At 37.7% G+C, this 14412-nt stretch overlaps 1 protein-coding gene across 1 annotated transcript; it reads left to right on the top strand.

Annotated features, from left to right (window-relative positions):
• The first annotated feature begins 9686 nt into the window (after positions 1 to 9686).
• si:dkey-234i14.6 (uncharacterized) lies at positions 9687 to 14311 on the top strand. The gene is made up of 2 exons (XM_058766812.1): positions 9687 to 10395; positions 14108 to 14311. Exons 1-2 carry the CDS (start codon positions 9937 to 9939, stop codon positions 14309 to 14311), a joined length of 663 nt encoding a protein of 220 aa, XP_058622795.1. The 5' UTR covers positions 9687 to 9936.
• The last annotated feature ends 101 nt before the right edge of the window (positions 14312 to 14412 follow it).

The raw sequence follows: 14412 nt of genomic DNA, 5'->3' as shown, positions 1-14412 counted from the left end.
CAACCGAAATTTAACCAAATATCAACGTCTTATGATGTTGTGTGCCTGCTGGGTTATTTCTTAAAGCTTATTTCTTCAAGGTACTTCTACAATTTTTATTTGGGGCTTTAAAGGGTTATTTCACTCAAACATATCAATTCAGTCATTATTTACTCGCCTCAACGCTGTTCAATCCTTGTGTGTGGGTGATTTTGGTCAAGTTTGTCCTGCTGGTTTGTGTTCGTACAATATCAGTCAACGGAGCCTGACTTTCAGATTCTTCATGACATTATTTGATGATGCTTTTGAAGCTTCTGAAACTCAGGTTTCATTGACTGATGTTGTATGAACACAAATCAGCAGAATAAACTTGAACAAAATCACAAAACAAAACCTTTATAATATTTTATTAAAGGAACAAGAAGGTTTCGTCCAGAAATGTGACAGTATAATTTCTATAAAGAGCTCCTTGATTTATTCTCAGACACAAACACAGCTTTAGCCAGCAGATGGTGTTGCGAATCTATTTCTGTTATAAAGATGCATTTTTTTTTTGTTTGAACGATATGCAGAAAGGATGGAAAGGTCCTTTTAACTCATGTCCACCATTATTGACCCACTCTAAAGCCATTGCTGATGGCACCACAACAGCAAATCCCAAATCCATTTCACGCTTTTAAGAACTCTAAAAATACACAGCTACGTCTGAATGTCCATAAATAGAAAAAGAAGCAGCTTCCCCCCCATAATGTTGCAGAGTTACAGCATCAGCCAGCGGAGGAAAAACAGTTCCTGAAAACCTGGCAATACTTGAACCATCAGTCAACACAAACTGCACAAAATCTTTCACCAGGGCTGACTCCAATTCATTTTTGGTAACACTTTTTTATTTTAAGGTGTCCTTGTTACACTTTACATGTGCTTACTATTATAATAACGATAAATGATGCATAATTACATGCAAGTAACCCAAAGCCAAACCCTAATCCCAACCCTAACCAGTAAGTAAATCACTATTACTCAATATTTAAATGTGTAATTACACTGTAACATGGACACAAAATAAAGTGTAATCCTTTTTCAGTATGCATACATTCATCATATTATATAAAAGTAAATATTTGATCTTTATGAGCATGATACAAATTAACTATTAATTCATATCCTTTATTGCATTTTTGGAAAGTTGCACCACATGCCATTTATTTTTTAATGACCTAATTATTATGTTTTCTCCCCTGCATGTATTTTCCCCCTAATAATTAAAATCCTACGCCAACATACTTAATAATTGAATAAATGTAGAAGAGGTGTTTTCAAGTCATTGCATGTATGAATTAATTTTTGTGTGTGTGTGTGTGTGTTTTTGACAAGAAAATAAATAATTAAAACAATACATCCAACAAAAACATTACAGACTTAGAGGCTGTCTAATGAATTTGCATGGGCTCGTTTTTGTTTGCAGATTCAATTTACCTATGCAGATGGCTTCAACAGTGCTTGTATTCTCATAATACATCTCGATACATCATAATACATCAGCCATCTATAATTTGATTCACAAAGGTTGTGACCTCCTCCATGTGCGCACAGGTCCACGTGTCTGTGCCTGTTGCACTTTTCTTACGGCTTTTCTGGTCTTCAGCGTTTGCTTAGTGAAATTCATGAGGGACTGGTTCAGCACAGATAAACATGGCCTCTACGCCAGGCATCGGTGTTTGGTTTAGGACCTAGCTGAGACATCAAAAGTGCATTTGAACCCATTAAAATGTCATTAGGAAGGATTCTCTCGCCGCATCTAGAGTGTGTTGTATTACATTGTGAGTCATAAACAGATCGTAAGCAGAGCTGTATTGTGTATAATTGCATCGACGGTATTGTTTTTTCTGCTTTTAACATGTCTTACAATAAAAAGTGCTCAGGAAAGGAACAAAGTAGCTGTGATGCACACAATGGTTGCATCTGAAATTTTTGTAGGCAAAAAACAGCATGTGAAAAGAGTAATCCGAATTCATTGTGTTCATGTAGGCGAAAAGTCCCCAGATAGCATACTACTTTTGGCAAGATGAGAAGTGCACATCTAATGGACACTTTTCTATCCCATGAGGCCACAGGAGAGGATTTGTGAATGGCAGTGACACTGTAGGTCACATGACAACATGACAAATATAGCACATCCAGATTAAATTCATACTGAACCCATTCACACGATATAGAACATATTTTTTTACTGGTTGTACAGTAATTACTTATTCAAAAGACTGTCTACACAGACATGTGTGCAATTTAGGATGCAGTCAGTGAGATGAAGCAGAATATAATCTCCCAGAATGCATTGCAAAAGGCTCAAAAATTAGTAGTATTCTTATGCTTATCAGAGATTTTCATTGTTAGCAACATGCTAAAACCAAACGCTGTTGGTGAGTTGAGTTGAGCCTCAAATGCAAAGCCTGTTAGGAATGCTAATGTTAGGAACGCCATTGTTTGAAAATGAGCAGTTTTGGGTATTACCAATTAGCAAAACTATTTGTTTAACTACATTTCTCAACAGCAAAGTGATAGTGTTGCTAGATCATTTTCTTTGATAAATTCGTTATTGTTAAATTTTTCCCTAGCTGTCGCGAAAAGTTGCGAGTTCTGATTTGATCAAAGTTGAGCTTAAATGTAGCACAAGTAATTAGCTTCTTTTTCAAAACAGTTGATTTTAGCTTAGCATGGCACAGCTGTTTTCGTGTGGAACAACTCGGCAACATTTCTTGAATAGCGTAATTGTCTAACACTGGAAATCATTCACTTATGAAAAAATAACTACTTTAAATGTAGCAACCGAAATACCCTACTAGTGCACTATTTTGAGTGGACAGACATTGGCAGTGGACATTATCGAGTGCACTAATTCAATCCCACAATGCACCTCAAAAATAATTAGCTAATTTTTGCTTAGCTTAGCCTAGCTAATTTTTGAACATTCTACTTTTTGTTTTTTGATTGGGATGATTATATGTAGGCAATGGACATCATTGAAACGGAGCCCATGTCTAAGAATGGAGTACTAATAACTAACATGGTTACGCTGTGGGCAGTATGTGCACTTTTCTGTGCATTCTGTGAAAAGACACAGAATACACCATGTCCTATTTCTTAAATGAATACTTGACACAATGGTGTCTTCATTTGCAGCCATTAGATGTGACCTGCAGTCATGAGTAATAGGCAGAGGCCGCTCTGCATGAAAGAGCAGGATGAGGTATCAAACCCATCTTCGTACAGATAAAAAGCGCTGATATTTGTCGACAATGTACTGTGATTATAAACAACCAAATCTCTAGGCAACTAGTCAACATTAGCCAAAGCAGCTGTGCAAGCAGAACAACGCTGCAAGATGTTATCATTAGTGGTGTTTGCTAAGGTGGTTGTTCATTATAGAGTTAGGGATTCCAACAAGCCCAAACCTTAGATATTAAACATGTCCTGATATATAGCTTGTCCTGCACACCCATCATGTGCCCGTCATTACCTTTTTATGGCTTGGCAAGCTTATTGTTCAGGTTGTGAATATTGTCATTTGGAGCAACTCCTCAAAAATATTAAAGATCCTCTGCAGTGAATGGGTGCCGTCAGAATGAGAGTTCAAACAGCTGATAAAAACATCACGATAATCCACAAGTAATCCACACCACTCCAGTCCATCAGTTAACATCATGAGAAACCAAAAGCTGCACGTTTGTAACAAACGTTTTTTATGTTTAATTTTCTTTATTGTGTAAACTCCTATCTGACCTCCTTGGGAGCAGGTGGTGGATAGGAAGGGTTTAATATTACACACACTGATATCAACCAAAAAGGAAAGTAATTTGAAAGGCAGACCAAGTTATTACATTTTGAAAAAAGGATTACGAAGACAAACATTTCTTCTTATTATTTTTTGGAATAACATACACTAATAAATTGTGCACAGTAAGACCAGAAACATGAACTGAGAACGTAAATAGGGTCAATTTTCATTGTAGAAAAATACTGGCCAAACATTACTCATTTTGACTGAAAAAAGAAAAGCAAAACCCAGACTATTTATGATGGAATGAACACTTGTCACTGTGTGAGTAACATGCGCAGCAGACCTATCACAGAAGTAATATGGTGTTGCTAAGAGACATGGCAAATGTCAGCTGGCCACCTCATCATCATCCTGTTGCATGCTATCCGGCTCCTTCTGGCCGGCCGCCGTTAATTAACACCTGGATTCTCTTCGGATGAATCAGTTCTGCTGGAGCTCTGCGGTTGCCAGGTGCCTGAAGAGTGACAAGCATTTGCTGAAGGTGGTTAAAAGCACCATTTCCTTACTGCCCATTTACAACCTTTTATATTATGCTGTTTCTGTTTGATTTGAAACACACTGAGGAATTCATAAATTCAGCCCTTTTGTTATGTTGTGACAAGAGTATTGTCCGAGTATTCACCGCTGTGTTGTTAGGGTGTTGTGGTTGATTGCCAGGGCATCGGCCGCTATGTGGTTGCTATATGGTTTTAGCATGTTGCTATGTGGTTACTTTTGTGATCAAGGCTGGTTACTTTGGTATTGTATTGTTTGCCTGAACAAAAGTCATTGCCATGATGTTTGCTATGTGTTTGCTCGGTATTTTGTGTGTGATTGGTAGAATGGTTGCTAGGGAATTGCTAGCTGGTTTTGTAAATGTAATATTGTTTTTTACAAAACTCATAGACAGTGCGGTTTCTATCAACACAACCACACTATGTGGTTAGTTGGTGCTCTGGGTTGTTGTTAAGGTATCATTTTGTGGTTGCTAGGGTGTTACTAGGTAGTTGTTAAGGCATTGCTATGCTGTTGTTTTAGATGTTCTGAGTTACATGTTTTTATGTGATTGTTAATGTGTTGTGGGTGGTTGCTAGATTGTTCTGGATGGTTGCTAGGTATTCTGAGTCATTTTCAGCGTGTGATTGGTAGAATGGTTGCTGGAATGTTCTGGATGGTTGCTAGGGCATTGCTAGGTGGTTTTGTAATGTATTGTAGTATTGTTTGTACAAAGCTCACAGGCTGTGAGGTTTCTATCAACACAACTACACTATGTGGTCAGTAGGTGTTCTAAATGGCTGTTTGAGTATTGCTGTGTGGTTGCCATGGTATCGCTATACTGCTGTTATAGATATTCTGACTAACATGCTTATATGTGATTGTTAATGTGTTGTGTGTGGTTGCTAGAGTGTTCTGGACGGTTGCTAGGTGTTCTGAGTCATTTTCAGCATGTGATTGCTAGAATGTTCTTGATGGTTGCTAGGGTGTCGTTAGGTGGTTGCTAAGGTATGATTTTATTGTTACACAGTACACATCTCATTACCTTGATGTTTCTAGGTGGTTTTCATGGCATCACAATGTGGTTTGCAAGGTGTTCTGGGCACTTGTTAGAGTGTTGCTATGTGGTTGCTAAGAGATTGCTAGGTGGTTCCCATGGCATTGCAATGTAGTTACTAAATGAAATTAGTTTTTATTTGGTTAACATGTTCAAGGATTTTGCTTGGGCATGTGGTTCCTAGGGTGTTCTGAAAGTTGCATAAGCATTGTTAGGTGGTTCCTGGGTGGTCGGCATGGCATTGTTATGGGGTTGCTAGGTGTATTGAGTTGTTTTTAACATGCTGCTATGTGGTTTCCAGGGCTTCTCTATGCAGCTGCTATTTGCTCATTTTTAGCATGTTGCTGTGTAGTTGTTTAGGTGTTCTAGATGGTTGCTAGGTCTTTATGGATGATTGCAAGGGCATTGGTGGATGCTAGATTGTTGTATTATTGTTTGCCTTTCCAAAGCTTTCCAGGTGTTATAGGTGGTTGTTTGTGTGTCACTATTGCTATGTGGTTGCCAGGGGCCGTTTGCACCAGCTGGACGTACACTCGGTTGTAAGACTATAGGCTGGACGTAAAATGCGCCTTAAGTCGTGCATAGAATTTATACCCGTTGCACCATCTTGGCGTAGTGCTACGTCTGACACTAAATCTTACGCCTAGTCAGACGTAGGTGTAAAGTGAAAAGTCATGATTTGCTCGGACATTATTCGTTTTTAGGATTCCTGTCTGTTAGTTAATTATTACTGCAGACGTGAACTGTAATGTTTATGGTCTTTTCGGCAGGATAAGTGATATCAATCGCGTAACTCGGTGTTGACTATACCACTCTGCCGACATTAATTGACCTAATAAAAAAAATATTTCTGTACAGCTTGTAATTATGCAGTAAAATTTTACATATGATCTGGGATTATTAAAAGAAACTGTACCATTCGACATCAACACAATAGAAACTAGCCACAACACAACAAAATGAGCACAACACAACAGAAAAAAGCCACAATAAAATTAGCGCAACACAACGAAATTAGCACAACACAACAGAAACAAGCCACAACACAGTAAAATTAGTGCTATGCGTTGTGTTGTAGCGATTTGGTTGTGTTGTGCACTACTGGGCCACAGTAATTCTGAGTGGTTTTTAAGTCATTTCTTACTGGGCCAAGACAAAAGAGCCCACCTCTAAGTCTACAATGATAATGTTGTGTATAGATATGACTTGACCCCCTCCTTCAGTGTTGTTTTGATCAGAACCGCTTGTAAATGGATGTTACAGACATCCAGTTTGTGCTGCTTGTACATCTTGCAAAACCCTTTCCAGCTTATTATAATAAAGGTCGAAGTGCTAATGTGAGTCCAGGCAAGTCATGCAGGACATTTGTCCCCATATTGATCTTCAGTATGAGCCAGAGTCAGCACACTTACCCTGATGAATGTCAAATGAGAAAAGAGACTGTAGAGCAAATGGATGCATCTGACACATCATTTAAGTTCATGGTGTTAGAAAGAATAATAATAATGGAAATTTTTTTTTTAATTAAGAAAGTAGTGAGTGATTTAGTCTAAATTGGTACAATGCGAACTGCATGAAAATGCAATTAAAAAAAAAAAAAAAGGAAGTATAAGCATATCGTACAAAATAAATGAATGAGATTGTACAAATTTAAACGATTTTGCCAAAATGTAAAATAGTTACAAGATTGTGTTGCAATAGTACATGATCTGCTGTACCGTATGCACTTATATGCCACATTGCTGGCTTTAGAAAAGATAATCAGTCTTTAGCTGCATATTGAATTGTCCACAGTCTGCATTGTGATTATTATTGATCTGCAATCAAATTGACAAGGCAGCCATGTGAGTGTGAGTCAGTATCTGATGCTTAACGCTAAAACACAGCGAGCCTTTTATTTCTGACTCAAATAAGAAAAGTTCTGCAACCTCTCGAGTGTTCAGTTCAAATCCTATTTTAGTCGGAGAGCCACTTTCAATGGTTGCTGGTTTGAAGCACCCATAAAGAAAAGCTCTGACCCTGAAAGACTGAGCCCATGGCAACAGTAGCTAAGAGGAAGTCCTCAAATGGAAGACACCTTCAGTTGGACCTGAGAGCAGAAATAAAAAAGAGCAAGGTAGTAGTTATTTATTTCTTAGCATTCAGTAAAGTGATTGGTGTATGAGTGTGCTATGTCAACGTTTTTTCCCCATAATATTCAACCGTTTTTGATGGATGTGATAATGTGCCTGTGGAATGAACTGCTTGATTTTTGTGTATTATAAAATGTGCTGGAGATATCTGAAATGCTATTTGCATAGTTCATTCTTCTTATTTTACAAAATTAAGTTTATTAGGAAAGAGTGGTTTTGATGCACAAAGTTGTTTTTATTGTCTCTAATAGCAAAAATCATTTATTTAAACCCAATGCAAATCCTGTTGTAAATAATAGTGAAAAATCACTTTTTTAAACTATTGTTCCATTATTACCCCTTTTTAGATTTTAGATACATATTGATCCAAGCTGATTTTAATAAAGAAGCATGATTGATTTTACCATTGTACCAATTATTTTAATGCACATTATTATATGTAATAAATGAATTTAAATGCTAACAATCCCCCAAATCAAGTTGATCAGCATGGAAACTGACATTAATTTTAATTTTCCTCCTCAAATATTGATTTTGCTGACTAACTGTCCTTGAAACTTCTAGAAGCATGAATCACAGTTATATGCAGGGGCCTTGCAGTCAAAAAAAAGGTTGAGAACCACTGCCTTATAGAGACTTTGGTATCATTGATGCTTTGATTTCACAGTTGTAATTTGTCGTTTATGACTATTACAGATTTTTTCCACTGTCAAATATGCAATTTACAACTCTGCACCGCAGTAAACACTGCAGAATACAGTACACAGTTTGGAAAGCAGAGCAGTAATTTATTACAGTTGAATCTGAGACTGGATTTCATCGACTTGACAGTTTTAGCACTTGAGAATCAATAAAAGCTGGAAATAACATCACATCTTGAGGAGCTCGACAAACTAACTCTAAAAATAGTCTAGAGTGGACTGATGTTACGAAAACCAGAGACCAACCAACATCTTGCCTTTCTAAGAAGTGTGATGGAAATAATGTGAAAATACTGAGGTGATAATATCGGGCCTGCAAGTAAAGCTCTATTTGATCATGTAAAAATCTCTATATACCATGTTATTGATTTAGGATGAGAATCTGCTAATCTTTCAGACTTTTTGTTTTGTGAAGGATTAATCTGTTTACTTTCAGGAAATGCAGCAGTGTCTGTGCTATGACTTACTGAAATATAAATATCATGCTTGCACATGTTTTCCTGAAAGAAGAAGTTTTTTTTGTTTGTTTTGTTAATTTCTGTTCAACCCTGTTATGCTGTGACATTACCACCTATGTTTATGATATTATATTTAGAGAGTGACATACTGTAATAGTTGTTTTGATCACATGGTTGAAATAGAGGAGTTTCTCTTGTACTCAGTTTCTCATCATGGTCGCAGTTATATTGGCCTCACCAAATATGAACTTGTCAAAAACGTTCAACTCTGTTATGGGTACAATACTCTAATCGACTATAAATTATAAATTACAATTTAATTATAAACTATAAATTAAAATTGACTATAAATTAATATAGGCCTATGGTGGCTAAAATCATGATTGGTCTTCAACCCCATCACAACATAATTTAGTTCTGAATACTTTTTTCTTTTTTTTCAACTGCAAGAATGTGACTTGATGACAACCATTGTAGTCCTTATAGCAACTTACAACAGCTTCATTTAATGTATGAGCGAAAACCTTAAAGACAAAATGGAATGTCATCATTTACATTATTTACTTCCAAATGTATTATACTTGCTTGGGACATAAAAATATATATTTTCAGAAATCTGTCAGTGTTTTCCTATACAACTGCAGCAATCAAAGCTGTTTAGTAACCAAAATTCTTCAAAATGTCGTCTTTTGTGTTTCAAAGAAAGTAAGTCACATAACGACAGACGAGGGTGAGTAAATGATTAAATTTGTTTATTTTGGGGGTGAACCTTTAAGTTCAACTGTTACAAACCACATTTTACTCATAAATCCAAAACAGCCAATCTAAAAACCATAAATTCTTGAGGGAACATGCCGAATTCATCTTGAGGTAACTAAAACTCGCGCGTTAGGCGTGCGTGCGTTGCGTGAGTCAAACCGCCCCCCCCCCTTTTATTAAACATTTTCATTGTACGTTTAGAATACATTTAAAAAGCCTAAGTTTCTTTAAAATACTTAGCCCCCTTAAACCGTTTGTTTAACACACTCTCACACACACACACACGCATTGAGACACCGGCAGCAGCCCAAATGAATGAACTGCAGTGCGCTCAGAAAACAAAAAAGATGCGCATTTGTACAGCGATTTCTTCTGAGGAAAGGCGAGAGAGAGAGAGAGAGAGAGAGAGAGAGAGTTGCTCGAGCAGGGAACGTGTTCAGCCTTCACTTCACCTCCCACATGTAACGTGGCAGCCAGCGATGGCAAAGCTCCTCAACAAGTGAAGCGTGCTGTCTTCAGTTCCCTGAACGATCGCGCCATGGTTGCGGTGAGCGCGGAGAGCCCCGTGGATCAGTACCGGACGCTGGCGTACGACACCGCGCTCAGTACTTTACTCGCTGTGCTGGTGTATGTGGTGGTGAAGGTGAGTCTGGACGGGATCCGCCAGTGGCGGGCTCGGATCTCGGTTCTGATCGTGGGCTCGGGTCCGATCGGTCTGACCGCGGCTCTGGTCGCTGTCCGCTCCGGTAAAGTGCTGAAACTGACTCTCCTGGATGAGCGCTACCGGAGCGCGCTGCTCTGCAGACCGCAGCAGATCGCGCTGGACCCCCGCAGCGTCCGCTTCCTCCTGGACCTGGGGGTGGATTTTGACAACATGGAAGGCTGCTGGCACAACGAGCACTTCTTCACCAAAATCGGAGTGTTTCAGGAGTATTTGCTGAGCATCCTGGAGCAGAAGAAGCAAAAGGTTGACGTGAAAGTCCGTTTGGGTACAAAGGTGCGTGCGAGTTGTGGTTTCTTACTGCGTTGCTTGCAAATAAATCAGTACCACGTGTTAAAGTTACTATAATAGTTATTTTCACCATTCACTTGTCCTGACCTACTTAAAATTATATTAAAATCTTGTAGCTATGGTTTGGAACATGAGAGCTGTGTTCTAGCTGGTTATTAGACGGATATTAGCTGGTAGACAATACCGGACCAGCTACAACCTGACCATGCCAGTTTAAGGTGGTCTAGCAACATGGCAGCTGGTCACCATCAGCTTGAACCATCTACTGCGCAGAGGTGCGTTTCCCAAAAGCATTGTTAGCTAACTATGTTTGCAAGTTCTGTTGAACTCTATTGGTAACGACGGAACTTGCAACCATATTTGCTTTAGGGAAACGCATCCCAGCTTGGTAATTTAATAACCAGTTTGGCCCAGCTAATGACCAGCTTAAACTAACTAATGACCAACTAATGACCAGCTGGACCAGTTACTAACCATCTTACACCAACTAATAACCAGTTTGACCAATGACCACCTTAAACTATCTAGCTTGGACAAGTTAATAATCAACATTCACCAACTAATAACCAGTTTGACCAAGCTAATAACCCACTTAAACCAGATATCGACCAGCTTAAACAGTCTAATGTACAGCTTAGACCAGATAATAACCTCCTTGCACCAACTAATAACCAGTTTGACCCAGATAATAACCAGCTAAAACTAGGTAATGACCTCCTTAAACAATCTAACAACCAGCTTGGACTAGTTAATAACCAACTTTCAACAACTAATGAGCAGTTAAGGCCAGCTAGAACCCAGCTACCATGTTCTTCTTCTACTGTGAACATGGTAAATAAATAAATAAGATAGATAGACAGACAGACAGATAAATGCCACTGGCTTTAGAAATGACAAAATATAATTCAAGTGCTTCTTCCAATAGATTTGCTGAGCAGAGACACTGTCGTTACAGTTCAGTCAGTGTTAACTCAGCAGACAGAGTCGAGTCAAAGCCCAGGAGCTCAATAAAGCTGCTGGCCGTTTGCAGAAAAATGACCTTCAGCAATTAAAATGAAAACACGTGTTTTCTTCTCACAGGTATGGATCCTTGCATTTCTCTCAAGATTGAAATTTTGATCTTTTTATGTAGAGCAGCAATTGCCTCAGGAATAAAGATACAAGCACCAATGAGTTTCTATCACCATGAGACAGCATTTTGGGCTGCTCTGACAGATGGCTCTGACATACAGGAAATTAGTGTGATGGCCGTTTTTCAAAGCGTTTCATTAAATACACATTTAGTGCCAACTAACTAATTGCCTGATGTCTGTCATATAATGAACAGGTGATTATGTTTAACAGGTGCAGTGAGAAGGCATTCATAAAGCTAGCTCTCTTTCTCCTATTTTGGTATTTTTTTTAGGGCCAGCAGTATTTTATTGTTCACTATAAAAGTGCTCTTTCTTTTGTGGGTTGCTGCATGCTGAAAGGGATTTATTTTCAGTCAAGACAGACAATCGTTCGGGACATTTTGCGCATCTTATCTTGACCGTGTTCTTCTGAGGGCCAAGGCATTTGTCACTGAACCAAAGACTTTTTTTCTCTCTGTCTTTTTGTTGTTGTTGTTGTTGTAGAAATCAATATCTTTTGGTACTTATTCTGCCTTAGATACCTACGTGTTTGTGGACTACGTTCAGAGTAGTATTCTAGCATGCTATCTATACTATTTCACAATATATAGTTTCAAGCATTCGAATTTATACCAATTATTATTATTTATTTAATTTTTTTACTTTTTAAGATTTTATTATTTTATTTTAAAACAACAATATATGATATGATTCATTCATTTATTTATTTATTTTTATCATAAGAGTTATTTGTTTGGCAATCTGACTGCTGGACACATATTTTATCATTTTATATTTTGATTCACTAAAAAGAACTGGTTTAGAGTCATTCGTTCAAGAATTGAACCACACTGCTGTGTGTTTTTGATTCATTTAAAAGAACCTGCGCAAGAGTCATTTGTTCATAATCAGACTACACTGTGCTTTTGTTTCATTTAAAACAACTGACTCTTTAGAACCAGTTGTTCAGGAGTAGACTGGCTGAACTGTTTGTTTTTAACTCACCTGAAAGAACCGACTCATTAGAGTCGTTCATTCACAAATCCGGCTGCATTATTCACGTTTTGTGTGCGTGTTTTTTTTTTATTTACTCAAAAGATCTGGCTTACATTTTATTTTTATTTTATTTTATTTTAATTTATTTATTTGTTTTACATGAAATATGATTAATTAAATATAATAGCTACACAATAGCTACTTTTATTTCTAAAATTATACTAAATGCATTTCAAATGTACAAAAGCATTTAGCATACTTTACAGTATTGTTGCGTATTAGTACCATTTCACACACATTTTTTTTCTTTCTTATATTAGGCATTATACAGCATATTGTGTTCAGTATGTCAGACACAGTCATGTACTGTGAGGTAATTGTTCCAGTTTGTGTAAATGGATTTCTCTGGCCTTGTACTGTCAGGCCTGTCTATTTATGCCAGGTCTCTGATGTATCTAGACGCTCATGTCCAATAAACCAAACCAGACTTGAGTTTCATTTCATTTAGAGCTATTCTGGGTGACAAGCCGTCAGTCTGGTTTAACGAAAATGTCCTTCTGCTCGGAGGAGCACACACTGCCGGTGACAAATAAGAGTCTTTACTTGTCGCTGTCCATGCAAATGAATGATTGATTCTTTTAAGACATTTATGCAGGTTTAACAAGTTTTTTTGTTGAGAAGTATGCTGTTATAGGGATGTTTTGTTTTGCCTTAATGGCATAAAGATATAAATTCAATCCAATAATTGGTCCTGGTGTTTTAAACGGTACTAAACAATGAAAAACACAATGCATGTATTTTATAAGCATTATGTTTTTTGACTCATAATGGACATTTGTTCAAGAATTGGAGTGTGCATGTTGATTGTTTTGATTTAGTGTAATTTGATTTTAATTTAGTCTTTTGTTTGGAAATCCGACCACTGGATCCACTGTATGTTTTGACTCACTAAAAAGAACTTGTTTCCAGTCATTCATTTAGGAATCAGACCACACTGTAACCACTCATTTTGTGCTGAAATCGTACTACTGGACTCACTGTATGTTTTGATTCACTTTAAAGAGCTGGTTCATAAGAGTCATTTGTTCAAGAATCAAGTACACTGTGCACATGGAACGTTTCTGTTTCATTTAAAACAAACGATTCTCAAAAGCCATTTGTTAGGAAAATTGAATAAATCAGGTACTGAGTTTGTTTTATGATCCATCTGCAAGAACTGGTTCAGAAGAGTCCTTAGTTTGCAAAACAGTGCACAGTTTGCAAAAAAAAAAGGTTGGCATTGTCAGTTTTTGATTCACTACAAAGAACTGGCTCAAAGAGTCATACATTTGGGAATCAGACTCCACTGGTTGTGTGTTTCTGAATCACTTAAAATAACAGGCCCACGGATGCACTGTATGTTTTGATCCACTAAAAAGAACTGGTTCAGAATCATTAGTTCGGGAATCAGACTGTTCTGACCGTGCTGCTTGTTTTTGATTCCCTGCTCATAAGAATCATTTGATTGGGAATCTTACTTCAAATGCTTTTGATTCAGTAAAATAACCAGATTGCAAGCCTAAATGTTTTCTCTTGCTGTGATCCTGTAGTTTAGCGAGGAGTACCTGAGGAAGATGCTGAGGGGTGAATGGCCGCGGGTGATTGTGGTTGCTGACGGTTCGTGTGGAGACTCCTGCTCGGTGCTGGGAATCAGCGCTGATTACATCGTAGAATCATGTCGCGCTTACGGAGCCAATGCTACTATAGAAAGACTGGACCAGAGACAGGTGAGATGCTTTTCAGAAAACCCATGAAATCAAATTTGGAGTTTTGTTGTTTTTAGTACATGTCTATTAGTAGCTTGACAAGTTGATAAATGTGCACTTAAGTGGACTTTTATTAATATCATATTATC

Source organism: Onychostoma macrolepis, chromosome 25 (assembly GCF_012432095.1).
Source record: "Onychostoma macrolepis isolate SWU-2019 chromosome 25, ASM1243209v1, whole genome shotgun sequence".
NCBI classification, from domain to species: domain Eukaryota; kingdom Metazoa; phylum Chordata; class Actinopteri; order Cypriniformes; family Cyprinidae; genus Onychostoma; species Onychostoma macrolepis.
Note: the sequence above shows the minus strand (reverse complement) of the source record. Positions and strands in the feature narration are given on the sequence as shown.

Bases quoted from the DNA above. Each gene is read 5' to 3' on its own strand.
- si:dkey-234i14.6 (XM_058766812.1), top strand. From the start codon at position 9,937: ATGGTTGCGGTGAGCGCGGAGAGCCCCGTGGATCAGTACCGGACGCTG. The intron at 10,396-14,107 runs GTGCGTGCGAGT...GTGATCCTGTAG, and splicing joins AAGTCCGTTTGGGTACAAAG to TTTAGCGAGGAGTACCTGAG.